Here is a 17433-nt window from a genome sequence, read left to right as displayed (position 1 = left end):
CAGGCACGTGGAGGCCACACACACTACTGAGCCTCATTTTGACTTGTTTTAAGGACATTACATAAAGTTGGATCAGCCTGTAGTGTGGTTTTCCACTGTGATTTTGAGTGTGACTCCATATCCAGACCTCCATGGGTTGATAAATTTGATTTCCATTGATAATTTTTGTGTGATTTTGTTGTCGCACATTCAACTATGTAAAGACGAAAGTATTTCATACGATTAGTTCATTCATTCAGATCTAGGATGTGTTATCTTAGTGTTCCCTTTATTTTTTTGAGCAGCATATATTCAGCCAATCAGAATTACTGACAACATCGCAATCGATGTGAATTGGCTGAGATATTCTCCTAGTAACTCCTTGTAGCCCTTTTTAGTTGGATGCCAGTTGCAGGATAACTCCAGAACTCTAGATCTAGAAGGTGTTTAGAGAAATATTTTAGCACCAACTGGTATAAATTGGTTTTCCCACCATAGAAAATAGACTACAATTTCAGTGTTACTCCTAAACATTGGCCCAGCTGTTCTGCTCTTCAGGCACCTCATTAGTAGATGATAAGAAAGTATTCCAGGGCCGAGTCCTTAGTATAGACACTTGACACACTATCTGGATGAGCTGCGCCAAACATTGTTTAACCGCTGACTGCCAGATTTCTCATCGTAATTGAGCTCTTCTGCCGTCCCCATAGTATGCAGCAAACATCATTTCATCTCAGCTGTTTAATATCTTCTGCTTTCTAGCGTTCCTCATTACGACTATATAGAACTTCTACATTTTTTTATCTTGTGGTGGGTTTGTATTTTCAGAATTTAAAGAGGCCCAGAGAAAGAAAAAGCAACTGGCAGAGAGATGTAAACTGGAGGAAAGTATTGGGAATGCCGCTCTAATGTGGAACAATGAGATTCTGCCCAACTGGGAATCCATGTAAGTGAAGACACAACTACTAATACTTCAAGGTTATGTTCACACAATGTATTCTGAGGCAGAAAAAAATTGTTTTACAAACAAAATGACTCACATTTATTTTTTTTTATTTTTTTATGCAATGTTTTCACACTTTATGATTTTTGATTAATGAATTTTTTGGCAAATAAGAATTAGGTTTCCAATTTTCAAGTGTTTTAAGGCATATATGCCAAAAATGCACAGAAAATGTAAACTGTAAAGCATTTTCCCATTTAATTCAATGTACCCCCTATAAGAAAAAAGTGACATATTTTGAAACCTAAAATGCCCATTCTATGCCTTAAAATAGACTTAGTTTTTTTTCGAAGACCAGTAATTTTCTCAGTTATGTAATGTGTTAGTTGTTGTATATGTCAGTGTTTCCCAGTCAGTGCGCCTCCGGCTGTTGCAAAACTACAACTCCCAGAATGCCCGGACAGCCTTTGGCTGTCCGGGCATGCTGGGAGTTGTAGTTTTGCAACAGCCGGAGGCACGCTGACTGGCAAACAGTGGTATATGTTGTTTATGTATGAATAAAATACATGTCTTGTATATATGTGCTTATGTGGAGCCCATATCTTGGTCCTAATTGTATGTGTACATAATCTCAGAATGTGTAAGGCTAGGTTCACACTATGGAATCTCCGTGAAGAAAATTTCCGCCCGGAGTTTCCAAGTGCAGCCAGCGCCAACTGAATCAGTCGGCGCTACGACCGCGCGGACACTGCAGTCTCCAATTTCAAAGCGGAATTGCAGGCGGAAATTCCGTAGTGTGAACCTAGCCTAATAGCCTCATATATGGGGGAGATTTATCAAAACCTGTCCAGAGGAAAAGTTGCTGAGTTGCCCATAGCAACCAATCGGATCACTTCTTTCACTTTTCAGAGGCCTTTTAAAAAATGAAAGCAGTGATCTGATTGGTTGCTATGGGCAACTCAGCAACTTTTCCTCTGGACAGGTTTTGATAAATCTCCCCCATAAAGTTTAAGGGCACATTCACATTTACAGGGTCTGAAGCAGATACCAATGTAACTAAATGTTTAAACACAACATCAACTCCTGCAGGAGATCCTGTACATATGAATGTGCCCTAAAAAAGAAGAGAACTCCCAAATATTCAGACCAGAAAATGACACGGGTTGCAGAATGTGTGTAGACACCTTTTGCTATGGTCATTGGTATCTAGTATCCAGTAGTAATATAGGGGGAGATTTATCAAAACCTGTGCAAAGGAAAACTTGCCCAGTTGCCCATAGCAACCAATCGGCTCGCTTCTTTCATTTTTATGAAGGCCTGTGAAAAATGAAAGAAGCAATCTGATTGGTTGCTATAGGCAAGTTTTCCTCTGCACAGGTTTTGATACATCTCCCCCATAGTCCTTTTAATTCAGTAGTATTTAATAGCTTCTCCATTTTACACAGTCAATACTTTTAAGGGTACAGTCACACAAGCACAAAACGCGCCTTTTTGGGCACATAAAACATGCCGCTCTCCATGTCCAAAACAGGGCGGTGTCCCTGCCCAAAACTTTACACAAAACATAGACGTTTACGGGAGTGGGGGAATAAATAAGTGGCATGTTACTACTTTTTAGTGCGGTTTAGAGCTGAAGCTCCAATTTAAGTCAACAGTAGCTTCAGGGCTGCCCACAATTCAGAGAGCGGCAGTGCTTCATTTTGTGCCCATGTGAGCCCAAGCCAATAAATGTATTGCAAAGTGCACCCCTGCAGCTGTAATCTGCAAAATCCAGTTTTCCAGCAGCGCCACCACAGGGTAAAGTAAGCATTACACTGTGTCCAATTAACTTTATGGGTATGGAACACTGGACAGGGAACCCTCCAAGATTTACTTAGAATTCCCTAACAGGGTGTTTCTAAACTGGACACTAGAGATGAGCGAACTTACAGTAAATTCGATTCGTCACGAACTTCTCGGCTCGGCAGTTGATGACTTATCCTGCATAAATTAGTTCAGCTTTCAGGTGCTCCTGTGGGCTGGAAAAGGTGGATACAGTCCTAGGAAAGAGTCTTCTAGGACTGTATCCACCTTTTCCAGCCCACAGGAGCACCTGAAAGCTGAACTAATTTATGCAGGAAAAGTCAACTGCCGAGCCGAGAAGTTCGTGACGAATCGAATTTACTGTAAGTTTGCTCATCTCTACTGGACACATCAGGGAGTGGTTGACCCTACTACTACATCTGTGCATAGCACTGCTGGAAAGGCAGATGTTCAAAGTGGGATCAGTGGTGACCAATATAAAAAGTAGAATTATTTTTCTGTATTTCTTTATAAAAAAATATTATATGAATATTTTCATAAAATATATCATTCAGGGATTAAAGGGGTACTCCACTGGGAAAAAAAGATTTTTTTAATCAACTGGTGCCAGAAAGTAAAACAGATTTGTAAATTACTTCTATTAAAAATCTTAATCCTTCCAGTACTTGTCAGCTGCTTTATGATCCACAGGAAGTTCTTTTCTTTTTGACTTTCCTTTCTGTCTGACCACAGTGCTCTCTGCTGACACCTCTGTCCATTTTAGGAACTGTCCAGAGTAGGTGCAAATCCCCATAGAAAACCTATTCTGCTCTGGACAGTTCCTGACATGGACAGAGGTGTCAGCAGAGCGCACTGTGGTCAGACAGAAAGGAAATTCAAAAAGAAAAGAACTTCCTGTAGATCATATAGCAGCTGATAAGTACTGGAAGGATTAGGATTTACAAATCTTTTTTAACTTTCTGGCACCAGTTAATAAAAAATAAAAAAAACTGTTTTCCAGTGGAGTACCCCTTTAAGAAAAGTTTAGCTTATGACTAAGTTATTCTCCAATTGTTTTTCCATCAGGTGCTGTTCTCGAAAGGTTCGGGAAATGTGGTGGCAGGGGATCCCACCAAGTGTGAGAGGCAAAGTCTGGAGTTTGGCGATAGGCAACGAGTTAAATATCACTCATGGTAAGTTGCAGCCTGGAGGTCAGTAAGGTTATGGGGATCTGTATTTTAGAACAATGCTTAGTAGTAGTGAGTGTTCAAAAAGGGATTTACTACTGTATATGATGTATCTGATTTGGTATGACCCATTCCCAGAAGACCTAACAAATCAATGACTGATTCATTAGATGTGGATTTGGTGATTCTCCAAGTGCTGGTAGGAAAGAGGCGGCTGTGATACATTTGCTTATTCTCTAAAGTGAACCCTGCCTGACGATCAGCTGATCTCCATGGATTCGGATTTAGAAAACCCCATCCATCCGCTTTATAACCAGAGGCCATCCAAACATTTCCCTGTAGCGCACACTGCTGGTGGAATGTAGTATTACATGCTGGCCATTAAAATCTGTTTTATAATCTGCATTTTACAATCATGGTAAAGTGATATTTTCTTTTTGTAGAGCTCTACGATATCTGCTTATCCCGGGCGAAGGACCGATGGAAATCATTAAGCATGGGAGGGTCTGATGGGGAAAATGAAGGTAAGAGCTTGTAGGTTTACCCGGTCTGTGGCTGTATAAACATTAGATGGCATTTAGTTAGTGTAGCACTATGTTGTGCCCTGCATGAAAGTAAAAGATAATTTTCTGTTGCAAATGCAAAAAAAAAATAAAAATTTACAAATGTAATTTTTGAGCCTTTTGTTGAATTGTAACAAGTTACTGCACAGTTGCATTAAAGGGGTATTCCAGGAAAAAACTAAATTTTTTATATCAACTGGCTCCAGAAAGTTACAGATTTGTAAATTTCTTCTATTAAAAAATCTTAATCCTTCCAATAATTATCAGCTGCTGAAGTTGAGTTGTTTTTTCCTGTCTGACAACAGTGCTCTCTGCTGACATCTCTGCTTATCTCGGGAACTGCACAGAGTTGAAGAGGTTTGCTATGGGGATTTGCTTTTACTCTCGACAGTTCCCGAGACAGGTGTCATCAGAGAGCACTTAGACAGAAAAGAACAACTCAACTTCAACCGCTCATAAGTACTGAAAGGATTAAGATTTTTTTAATAGAAGTAATTTACAAATCTGTTTAACTTTCTGGGGCCAGTTGATATATAAATAAGTTTTTTTTCCTGAATAACCCCTTTAATGTATTCTACATATTGGTAAACTTTGTATGTATTACAATATAGCCTGTATAGCAGTGCTTCCCAACCAGGGTGCCACCAGTTGTTGCAAAACTACAACTCCCAGCATGCCCGGACAACCTTCAGCTGTTGGGGCATGCTGGGAGTTTTGCAACAGCTGGAGGCACCCTGGTTGGGAAACTTCTGTATAGTGTGTGGAAAATCTGCAGCATTTCTATTCCAAAATCCAAAGTAAAATATTTGCATAATTTTGCATGGATTTTGGTGCCGATTTGTCCCATCCCAGACTGCTGCTGCAGACTTTATTATAGATTATTGTACAATAAATCACAGCTGCAGATGTTGCTGTAAATTTGCAGAGTTCCGCAGGAAAAAATAAATCTGCAACATCTTAGCTGCTACACTGTGTAAATTTTTTCCCACACTGAATCGCTGTGAAAATCCACAGCATACCTCTATAGTGTGACCATTCATAAACATAACTGACAGGTTCTCCAGCTTTTCATTATACTTGTGTTTTTAAAGGGTTACTCCGGTGGAAACCTTTTTTTTTTTTTTTTTAAGCAACTGGTGCCAGAAAGTTAAACCGATTTGTAAATTACGGTACTTCTATTAAAAAATCTTAATCCTTCCAGTACTTATTAGCTGCTGAATACTACAGAGGAAATTATTTTCTTTTTGGAACACAGAGCTCTCTGCTGACAGCACAAGCACTGTGCTCTCTGCTGGCATCTCTGTCCATTTTAAGAACTGTCCAGAGTAGGAGAAAATCCCCATAGCAAACATATGCTCCTCTGGACAGTTCCTAAAATGGATAGAGATGTCAGCAGTGAGCACTGTGCTCATGATGTCAGCAGAAAGCACTGTGTTCCAAAAAGAATAGAATTTCCTCTGTAGTATTCAGCAGCTAATAAGTACTGGAAGGATTAAGATTTTTTTTTTATAGAAGTGATTTACTAATTGGTTTAACTTTCTGGCACCAGTTGATCTTAAAAAAAAAAAAAAAAAAAAAAAACTTTCCACCAGAGTACCCCTTTAGCTTCCCACCATATTTCCTACGCATCCTCTTGAAGTATATCAATCACATTTCTGCTTCTGTCTTCCCTTTAGACTCAGGTTTGTCGGCGTCTGACAGGGAAGCCAGTCTGGAGCTAATAAAATTGGATATCTCACGGACATTTCCAAGTCTATGTATATTCCAGAAGGTACGACGTGTTTTGTATGGAAATGTATTTTATTGTCTTCTCTGCATTGGAATTCATTAGATTTTTGCCCTGTTGTGTATTCTGTTTATCTGCTTTATTTACAAAGTACCTGAAAAGCAATTGCAGGTGATCGCAGAATTCGAGGAATTTGTCATTTTCGCCTCAGTTCACTTTTCCTTGGTATCTGTTTGACACACTCTCCACTTGCTTTTGCTGTAGTTTTATTTGATTTTAAATGTTGTTGTGTATATATTTATCACGTTGGTTATTTTTCAGGGTGGTCCCTATCACGATATGCTGCACAGTATTCTAGGGGCCTATGCTTGCTACAGACCTGATGTTGGTTATGTAAGTATGTTGTGTATTTAAAACCCACACTTTCTCAGAATTAAAGGTGTTATCCAGTGTATCTACATTCATATGCTGCTTGGGGTGGGAAAAATACCTATATCTATGAATCCCTGATCACCTGCAGCTCCCGTTCTGCTCCATTCAGTCCCTTGAACTTCTCTCCTCTTCCTGATTCCCAGACCAGTGTATGGTGCAGGACCTGCTGTCTCAGCCAATCCCTGACCAAGGCAGAACACTGCTGGGGCTACTGATTGGCTGAGCAGACAGGTCCTGCACCAAGCGCTCATCTTGGAAGCAGGAAGAAGAACCAGACGGAGCAGAATGGGAGCTGCAGGGGCTCAGGGAATGGTAACTATATGCTTTTTTGTTTTGTTTTTGTTGTCCCACGCCCAACATGACGTGAATTTTAGCAAACTCCTTTAACCCTTTAAGGACCAAGCTTTCTTCTGTTTTTGCACTTTCGTTTTTACCTCCTTAAAATTAAAAAATCATAACACTTTCAATTTTGCACCTAAAAATCCATATGATGGCTTATTTTTTGTGCCACCAATTCTACTTTGTAACAACATCAGTCATTTTACCCAAAAATCTACGGCAAAACAGGAAAAAAAATCATTGTGTGACAAAATTGAAGAAAAAACTATATTTTTGGGGGGCTTCCGTTTCTACACAGTACATTTTTTGGTAAAAATGACACCTTCTCTTTATTCTGTAGGTCCATACGATTAAAATGATACCCTACTTATATAGGTTTGATTTTGTCGTACTTTTGGAAAAAATCATAACTACATGCAGGAAAATGTATACGTTTAAAATTGTCATCTTCTGACCCTTATAACTTAATTTTTCTGCTTACAGGGCTATATGAGGGCTCCTATTTTGCGCCATGATCTGAAGTTTTAATCAGTACCATTTAAGTTTTGATCTGACTTTTTGGTTGCTTTTTATTCATTTTTTTTATGGTATAAAAAGTGACCAAAAATACCCTATTTTGTACTTTGGAATTTTTTTGCGCGGAACTTAAACTTTTTTTTTTTACACTTTATTAGTCCCCTTAGGGGACTTTTAGGAGGAATTATTAGATTTCTCATACAGATCAATGTGGTTCCATAGAACCACATTGATCTGTGTGATCTGCTTTCGATTGCCTGCCAGGCTTTATCAATGAGAGAGCCGGGACCTGCACGGAAGCAGAGGTGTATGCCCTCCGGCTACCTCCACAGTGGATCGCCCCACTGGACCACCAGGGAGCGTTTACAGGGTTCTTTAGATGACGCTATCAACTTTGACAGCGGCGATCTAAAGGGTTAGTAGCCGGCCGCAGTGATCGCCGCATGTAGGCTATTAACGCTGGGCCTCAGCTACAAGAATCAGCTGAGGGCTGGCCGGTATGACACGGGCTCGAGTCGGGAGCCTGCGTCATACTCTGTTAACGGCACATGGACGAGTATACACGTCCATGGTCGTTTAACCCATTAAGAAAACACCACATGACATCAAAGCGCTTCCGTTTTTAATGTGTGCATCTAAATTATGATCCATGTTTGTGTAATAGTCCTGTGTAATACTGTGCTGTCCCCCATGATGTGTACTGATGAGAACATCTCATCCACATCGTAGGTCCAGGGTATGTCTTTTATTGCTGCTGTGCTGATCCTGAACCTGGATACTCCTGATGCCTTCATCGCATTCTCAAACCTCTTAAATAAGCCTTGTCAGATGGCGTTCTTCAGAGTTGACCATGGCCTTGTAAGTATTGGAAGTCCCTACCAAATGTTCCTCCAAGTCCCTGTTCTCATTAGGCTTTAGCTTGTATTGTAACCATGATATTGTGATCCCCAAAGGGACACAGATGGACCTTATTGACCGTAAAGATTATTTTTGCCACCAAAATACTGTACTGCTTAAAGGGGTACTCCCGTGGAAAACCTTTTTTTTTTTTTTTTTAAATCAACTGGTGCCAGAAAGATATAAACAGATTTGTAAATTACTTATATTAAAAAATCTTAATCCTTCCAGTACATTTTAGGGGCTGTAAACCACAGAGGAAATGCTCATCTTTTTAGATTTCTCTGACATCATAACCACAGTGCCTCTGTTGTCCGTTTTAGGAACTGTCCAGAGCAGCATATGTTTGCTATGGGGATTTTCTCCTGCTCTGGACAGTTCCTAAAATGGACAGCAGAGGTCAGCAGAGAGCACTGTGGTCATGACATCAGAGAAATCTAAAAAGATGAGCATTTCCTCTGTAGTAAATAGCCCCTAAAAATTAGTGGAAGGATTTAAAAAAATTTATAGAAGTAATTTACAAATCTGTTTAACTTTCTGGCACCAGTTGATTTAAAAAATTTTTTTTCCACGGGAATACCCCTTTAATGGAAACCCAGGGGCAAATATGAACCGTGTCTAATGTTTGCTACTATGTGCTCACAAAAACCGATCTAGCTCTTGGGTAGTTCTTATTACTTATGTAGAATTTATGCTGGACCTGCATATTAAATGTCTTTTACTACATGATTATTTTTTGTGCATGTTTTTTACTTGCTCCCAGTGCAGGGTTTATATAGTGATGCACATATAACATTTAACCAAATTGTCACTAAAAGTGCTTTAATCAATTGCAGTAAAAATTGTTTCTAGGCTGTATATAATACACTGGTCCCTCAAGTTACAATATTAATTGGTTCCGGGACGACCATTGTATGTTGAGACCATAACTCTATGGAAACCTGGTGATTGGTTCTGAAGCCTCAAAAATAGGAAAAACTGAGGATTAAAGAAAAATAAGTAGATAACTAATACAGATAAAGCAAATCCTTACATATAAAAGTAATAAAGATCTGCTGGGAGCTGTAATCACTGTCTATGTAGAGGACAGGAGCTTCTTCAGGGTCCTGTACAGTACACACAGTGTCCTAAAAAAGTAACATGGAGCCGCCCTCACCTGGTGTCCAAAGGAGCAGATAACCCTGGGACAGGTAAAGAGTACAGAACATGTAATACCTCCTTGTACTGTAGGGGGCGCTACCAGACAGGAATTCAGTGCATACACTTCAGTAATACAGGGGTTTTACCAGTAAAATGTCCATTTTGATTGGTCGGGTTTTCCAGCCATTGACATGTTTCACAGATCTGGACTGTCTGTAGTATTGTATGTTGAGTCTGGTTTCAAGTTACAATGGTCCAGAAAAGATCATTGTATGATGAAACTATTGTAAGTTGAAGGATCACTGTACTGGGTTTTATAGCGATATAATGTAGATCACAACAATGGGGGAGATTCTCAAAGAATTTTGTGCCCAAAAAAAAATCAATTTCACACCCAAATTTTGGCACGAAAAGTATCGACCACATTTTCAAAGAGCTTTGTGCCGCGGTTTACACTGTTCACGTCAGTTTTGTAAAAGTGGGCGTGTCCATGTATATTGTCGGCTTTACATAATGTTTTCAAAGGGGTGAGAGTCCAGTTTACATCAAAAATTTCACACCAGCTTTTTGATAGTGTAGAAATTGCAGAAATGGTTGTAGTTTTATGGTTTTTGTTTTTCTTTGTTTTTTTGGGGGGGAAAAAGTGTTATTTAAGTAATTACTGAAAGAAATTTTTTTTTTTGGTCACTGCACCTGCACTCACATTTAAGCTCAGAAATATTTCATATATATGTGTATGTGTGTGTGTGTGTGTGTGTGTGTATATATATATATATATATATATATATATATATATATATATATATATATATATATATATATATATATATATATAATATACCGTATTTATTGGGGTATACCACACACCGGCCTATAACACACACCCTCATTTTACCAAGGATATTTTGGTAAAAAGGTTTTTTACCCTAATATCCTTGGTAAAATGAGGATGTGTGTATACCCCGATACACTGTTTCTTACCCCGCAGAAGCCCCCAGGAAAGGCAGGGGGAGAGAGGCCGTCGCTGCCTGCTTCTCTCCCCCTGCCTTTCCTGGGGTCTAGAGCCCTGCTGCCGTCGCTTCTCTCCCCCTGCTATCGGCGCCGCTGCCCCTTCTCTCCCCCTGTCTATTGGTGTTGCTGCCCCATTGCCGGCGCCGACAGACAGGGGGAGAGAAGGGGCAGCGCCACCCATTGCCGGCTCCACTGCCCCGTTGCCTCCCCCATCCCCGGTTGTACAATTACCTGTTGCCGGGGTTGGGTCCGCGCTGCTTCAGGCCTCCGGTGTGCGTCCCCTGCGTCGTTGCTATGCGCTGCGAAACGCAATGACGAGTCACTCGTCATTGCGCCGCGCCGTGCAGCGCATAGCAACGACGCAGGGGGGACACACACCGGAGGTCTGAAGCAACGCGGACCCAACCCCGGCAACAGGTAATTGTACAACCGGGGATGGGGGAGGCAATGGGTGCCTCTGCCCCTTCTCTCCCCCGGTCTGTCGGCGCCGCTGCCCCATTGCCGGCGTCGCTTCTCTCCCCCTGGCTATCGGCGCCGGCAATGGGGCAGCGGCACCGATAGCCAGGGGGAGAGAAGGGGCAGCGGCACTGATAGCCAGGGGGAGAGAAGGGGCAGCGGCACCGATAGACAGAGGGAGAGAAGCGGCGGCAGCAGGGACCCCAGGGCAGGCAGGGGCAGAGAAGCCGGCAGCAATGGCAGGTCTCTGCACCTGAAAAAGCCGCTGCAGTTCATTGATTTAAAGCGCCCACTTTAAATCATTGAACTGCAGCGGCTTATTGGCGTATATCACACGCAGATAGACTTTAGGCTAAAAATTTTTGCCTAAAAAGTGCGTGTTATATGCCGATAAATTCGCTTGTCTGGGCACTAGTAACTATGGAATATGTTTCCACCAGAATTTTCTGGGATGTAAAATTTGGCGCAAAAATTGCCACTTTTGGTGCCGAACTCAGCAATTTTGGCACAAAAAATCCAATATGGCTGCAAAAAAAAAATTTGACCCGAAAAAAAAAAAAAGTGGCGTGAAAATGAATTTTCACATATTTTCAAAGCCGCACAGGAGAGCTTTGAAATTGTGAGGAGAAAAAAAATTGTGAATAATATCGCTGGAACAGAAATGAACAGTAGTTATTGAGAATCTCCCCCAATGTGTACAGATTCGTATTGCAAGTTAGTACAGTTAGTGTGTGTATAGCACTGATGAAAGTGGTCTTCTTATCAATACAACACCAGTTAAAGGGGTACTCTGCTGCTCAGCGTTTGGAACAAACTGTTCAGAATGCTGGAGACTGCACCGGGAGTTCGTGACATCATAGTCCCGCCCCCTCATGCCATCACGGCCCGCCCCCTCACATAGACTTGCATTGAGGGGTGGGGCATGACATCATGAGGGGGCGGGGCTATGACTTCACAAGCTCCAGGGTTCGGAACAGTTTGTTCCAAACGCTGAGCAGCGAAGTACCCCTTTAAGTGGCCTGGTGAAAGCCCTTATTGCCAGCTGTTCCCACCAGAGGAATGTATGGCTGACCATAGAAATAGTATTCCAGGCTGTCTATTCTAGTCATGTAACATACGGACATTCGGTCCACCTACGCTGCTCTCAGAGACAGGCCGAGGTTGAATTAGTAAAACAACCACTTTAATGAAATATGGATGAAAGAGGATGCAGTTTTGTGTTCTAGGCCTCCATCTCTCATTGCCAGTGCGTATAATACAGGAAGAATTACAGATATTTTTGCACTATAGTAAAGTGCTGCCTGTTCTTCATGTGGTTTTTTTCTTTTTATTTGCAGATGTTAACTTACTTTGCAGCATTCGAAGTATTTTTCGAAGAAAATCTGCCCAGATTATTTGCCCATTTCAAGAAATATAATTTGACCCCAGATATTTACCTAATAGACTGGTAAGAAGGATGTGTTATTGTACGCCACCATGTATGTTAATACCTGTGGTTTCCCTGTGAAGGGGAGATATATGATCATTAAAGGGGTACTCCGCTGCTAAGCCTTTGGAACGAACTGTTCCGGGCGCTGGAGCCGGCGCCGGAAGTGCGTGAAGTCATAGCCCTGTCCCCTCATTATGTCACACCCCGCCTCCTCCCTTAGACTTTCATTGAGGGGGCGGGGTTTGAAGTCATGAGGGGGCGTGGTTATAACGTCACTAGCTCCCGACTCCAGCGTTCGGAACGGTTTGTTCCAAACGCTGAGCAGCAGAGTACCCCTTTTGAAGGTGTTGTCCAGTGAAAAACAATGTCTCACCTCACAGGTAGGGGTAATAAAATGTCTGATCACAGGGGGATCTGACCACAGGGACCCACCACAACTGCGAAAACATGGCCCTGGTTCTCAAAGAGAGTGCTTGCTTAAGTCAACACACACTCCATTTATCACTTGGGCATCTTCATCTCCCCCATAGAGATAAATGGAGCCTGTGTCGTCTGCAGTATGCGCTCTTTCTATGACCTGCAGAGAACCGGAGCCCTGTTCTGAAGATCGTGGGTGATTCCCAATGATCGGACGATCAGACACTTATCCCCTATCCTGTGGATCAGAGAGATGTTGTTTTGCAATAGACAACCCCGTGGAGTTGTCGCATGAAGACATATGCATCAGAGCATATGGACATCTCTATGAGTAAGAAAAAAGCTGCCCTGATCTGCCAGCCCTGGCTTTCCCTACAAAAATCGGCACTGTGCAGATACAAAGAACCAAGCCCACAGTAAGCTGCTCGAATGGTATAACCCCTTTAATGGTGACAGGTTACATGCTTTATTTTCTATTTTTATCTTCCTAAATTCCTTCTTAGCAGCATTGAAACTCTTGCACAGTTCTAACACTTTACGTTGCCATGATTAAGAACCATATGGTTCGAAATGCGTCGGCATTTCTGCTATGCTTTTATCTTCATTTGGTTTTCACCTCATTTTAAACATATGAAATAAATTTTGGACTTTTCATTTTTCTTTATGGGAGCTGGATCCTTCTTCTTTTTTTCAAGCATTCTAACACTTTATACCTTTCTGCCATCTAGTGGTGGGAATAGGTACTGCATAAGATTCCTGTCATACAGTTAGACCAGACATTTTTCCATTTTTTTAAATATAATAAAAATCTATAATAATACTGGCAATTCAGAATTTTCAGTGCCTTGTGGTGCTGTGGCTTCTCCCAGACTGCATTGCAGAATCCTTCTTCCAGTCAATGCGATATCGCGCTAACAAGATCGCATTTGCATTATAGTGAATGTGCGAGATTTCATGCTATCTAGCAAGATCTCGCTGTTCTAATGTAGACTTTATTTTTCATTCACCATGCTCCAGACCATTGTTTCTCCAAGCAGGGTGCCTCCAGCTGTTGCAAAACTACAACCCCCAGCATGCCCGGACAGCCTTTGGCTGTCCGGGCATGCTGGGAGTTGTAGTTTTGCAACAGCTGGAGGCACCTGGTTTGGAAACACTGCCCCAAACTATTGTGTTTTATAAAATTTTACATCACGTACACCTAATAATTACACAGGACAGCATTTGTATTATTATATTTTTTTTCCCCTGACAGGATATTCACCTTGTACAGTAAGTCTCTACCGCTGGATCTGGCGTGCCGGGTGTGGGATGTGTTCTGCCGCGACGGGGAGGAGTTTCTGTTCAGAACTGCCTTAGGAATACTTAGACTATTTGAAGACATTTTAACAAGGATGGACTTCATTCACATCGCCCAGTTTCTGACCAAGCTCCCAGAGGACTTAAGCGCTGACGATTTTTTTGCCTCTATCACCGCAATTCAGATGCAGAGCCGGAATAAGAAGTGGGCTCAGGTACGGCCAGGGTCCGGATAGATATAAACAATGCAAAATAGTTTTTAGCATCGGTTTTATTTTTAAAGTTATAGTTGGTTCTGAAGGGCAATGTCAAACCTGGACAGTCTTCTCCACATTTCCTATATGGCAGTGGTCTCTAAACTTTCTCCAGATGTTGCGAAACTTGCCGTTGGCATGCTGAAAGTTGTAGTTTTGCAACAGCTGTAGGCACACTGGTTGGGAAACACTGCTTTAAAGGGGTACTCCACCCCTAGACATCTTATCTCCTATCCAAAGGATAGGGAATAAGATGTCTGATTGTGGGCGTCCTCCTGCAGCACCTCCTGTCATCTGGCGCACGGAGAAAGCTTTGCTCCGTGCCTGATGATTGGCGATGCAGGGGCCGGAGGATCGTGACATGACCCCACCCCCTCGTGATGTCATGCCCCGCCTCCTCAATGCAAGTCTATGGGAGGGGAGGGGCATAACTTCTATGGCAGACTTGCATTGAGGGGGTGGGGCATGACCTCACCAGGGGGCGGGGTTGTGACGTCACGATCCTCCGACCCCTCATCGCCAGTCATCAGGCACGGAGGGAGCTGTACCAGATGACGGGGTGCTGCAGGAGAGATCGCGGGGGTTCCCAGCGGCGGGACCCCCGCGATCAGACATCTTATCCTTTTGGATAAGATGTCTAGGGGCAGAGTATCCCTTTTAAGGATAGGCACTCCTGGCATGTAAGGCTATGTTCACACGTCGGAATAACCGCAATTTCGCATGAACGGAATTCCGGCGGAATTCTGTGTTTTCAAAAAAGGGATTCTGCTGCAGAATTCTCCAAAATTAAATACAGGTCTCTAAATTTTGTGGAATTCTACTGTCATTGGGACAGCGAAATTGTTTGGGAAAGCAGAATCCCAAGTCAATGGGCAGTAACTTTAACCAGAATTCCACATGGAAATTCTTCTGTGTGAACATATTCTAACTCTGCTCCTTATCTGCTGAGATTATTGATACAGTTGTGTTTGTTCCATTTCAGATCTTGTCGGCTTTACAGAAAGATACGCGTGACACGGAGAACAGGAGCCCCGCTCTAAAACGCTGAATTTTTAACTCAGGATGGAACATTAAGGATTTTGTTTTCAACCAAGAGAGAGAACAGAATTCTACTTCAGGACTGTGTAAACACTGGAATTGGCCTTAAGACTTTTAAGCCAGTACTTGCTGATCATCTTTGTTCCAAAAACCAGTCTTCGTGCTCTTCCTCAGCTGTGATCAGCACCGAAACTACAATTCTGGAAAGGACCAGGCTTGGCAAATATTGTCTTGAATTCGTGAGGCCGGGCCTCAGTATGTGCAGTAGTGTATTTGTGTTTTTGTTTTTTTATTTTTAAATTTCCTTTTGTTCCATTGCAAAGAACAACATGAGCATCTTAAAAATCCAAGGGAAGTGATAACATTCTGCTGGCTTCCTGCAGCCACCACTAGGGGACGATGAGGAGCTTACTGCATACTGTTCATACACTGGATTCAATGAGAAAGCTGTATGCAGTAAGCAGAGTGGTGGCTATAGGCAAAGAGAATGCTATCTGTTAAACCCTATCTATGCAGGAGGCTTGAAGCCGTGTGTCTGAAAAACGATAGGTTAAAAGATTAATCCGCGAACTATTATGGACCTATTTTATGTGACAAATACTATTGGTTCTACTATAGAATCCTGATGGCATTTAGTACTTTTTTTTATACATACAATTTGTAAGAGAAATAAAAAAATGAACAAAATAATATTCCAAATGAATAGGAATGTCCTGACTAGAGATGAGCGAACTTACAGTAAATTCGATTCGTTACGAACTTCTCGGCTCGGCAGTTGATGACTTATCCTGCATAAATGAGTTCAGCTTTCAGGTGCTCCGGTGGACTGGAAAAGGTGGATACAGTCCTAGGAAAGATTCTCCTAGGACTGTATCCACCTTTTCCAGCCCACGGGAGCACCTGAAAGCTGAATTCATTTATGCAGGATAAGTCATCAACTGCCGAGCCGAGAAGTTCGTAACGAATCGAATTTACTGTAAGTTCGCTCATCTCTAGTCCTCACCTTAAGTATTTGAGATATTTAGTAAAGGGCAATTGTAGAAAAAAAAAAAAAAAAAAACATAGTCCAGAACAGTATTTCCCATTCAGGGTGCAGAGGCACCCTGGATCGAAAATATTGGTCTAGGGCAGTGGTCTTCAACCTGTGGACCTCCAGATGTTTCAAAACTACAACTCCCAGCATGCCCGGACAGCCGTTGGCTGTCCGAGCATGCTGGGAGTTGTAGTTTTGCAACATCAGGAGGTCCGCAGGTTGAAGACCACTGGTCTAGGGTCTGCTGCATTTTTCTAGCTGTTATAAAACTACAAATCTCAGCATGCCCTGGTATGTTGCAGGCAGAGAGTGTTAATTTAAAGGAGTTTATTTAAACAGAGATGATTTCTTCCAAAAACAGCGCCACCTCTGTCCTCAATCTGTGTTGTGGTATTGCAGCTCAGTTCCATTGAAGTAAATGGAGCCAAGTTGTAATAGCATGCACGACCAGGTGTGGTGCTGTTTTTCTAGTCCTGGATAACCCCTTTAAGCACTGTCACTTTCTGCAGTATATAGCTGATCGGTTATTCAGTAAGGGCTTATTTGAGAAGCATCCAAATTTAGAAATTTGCAATGCTAAATAATTGTCATTTAATCTGGATCTCCTCCAAAATTTACATTTAGAAAAATCTGATTAAAAATTCATAGATGGTGAGCGGCATTGCCATACTACTAAGGGGCAGCTTTTACCTCTCTGTGGCAACATCCGAACTGCTGAGTTATTGGAGAAAGCCTGGTTGCTAGGAACACAACATAACAACACCCTGACTTTTATATCAGATTGTCAGACAGACTTTGTTCCTCTACCAGTTAACCACTCTGTCTCGGATTTAAAGGAAACCTGTCATAAGAAAAAAGCTATATTAAGCTAACAGGAACACATACTTCATATAAGGCCATGTATTTCCAAGCAGAATCCGGTGGCATTGACATGTCACTATTTTCTGCGGAATCCGCTCACAAAAGCGTTGCCGTCTGTGGTCAGCGCCCGCTGT

The 17433-nt window shown here is 42.0% G+C and overlaps 1 protein-coding gene across 8 annotated transcripts in view; it reads left to right on the top strand.

Moving 5' to 3' along the window:
* TBC1D14 (TBC1 domain family member 14) overlaps nucleotides 1-16170 on the top strand; it is a 133482-nt gene extending 117312 nt beyond the window's left edge. For all 8 annotated transcript variants that reach the window (XM_056555074.1, XM_056555075.1, XM_056555076.1 and 5 more), the window contains 9 exons: nucleotides 808-925; nucleotides 3791-3897; nucleotides 4335-4415; nucleotides 6131-6225; nucleotides 6502-6573; nucleotides 8197-8325; nucleotides 12309-12418; nucleotides 14070-14328; nucleotides 15350-16170. In XM_056555074.1, the coding sequence (XP_056411049.1) occupies nucleotides 808-925; nucleotides 3791-3897; nucleotides 4335-4415; nucleotides 6131-6225; nucleotides 6502-6573; nucleotides 8197-8325; nucleotides 12309-12418; nucleotides 14070-14328; nucleotides 15350-15415 (1037 nt within the window). In that variant the 3' untranslated portion in view covers nucleotides 15416-16170. The remainder of the gene's footprint in view (nucleotides 1-807; nucleotides 926-3790; nucleotides 3898-4334; nucleotides 4416-6130; nucleotides 6226-6501; nucleotides 6574-8196; nucleotides 8326-12308; nucleotides 12419-14069; nucleotides 14329-15349) is intronic.
* Nucleotides 16171-17433: the final 1263 nt, after the last annotated feature.

Source organism: Hyla sarda, chromosome 1 (genome assembly GCF_029499605.1).
Source record: "Hyla sarda isolate aHylSar1 chromosome 1, aHylSar1.hap1, whole genome shotgun sequence".
NCBI classification, from domain to species: Eukaryota; Metazoa; Chordata; class Amphibia; order Anura; family Hylidae; genus Hyla; species Hyla sarda.
Note: the sequence above shows the minus strand (reverse complement) of the source record. Positions and strands in the feature narration are given on the sequence as shown.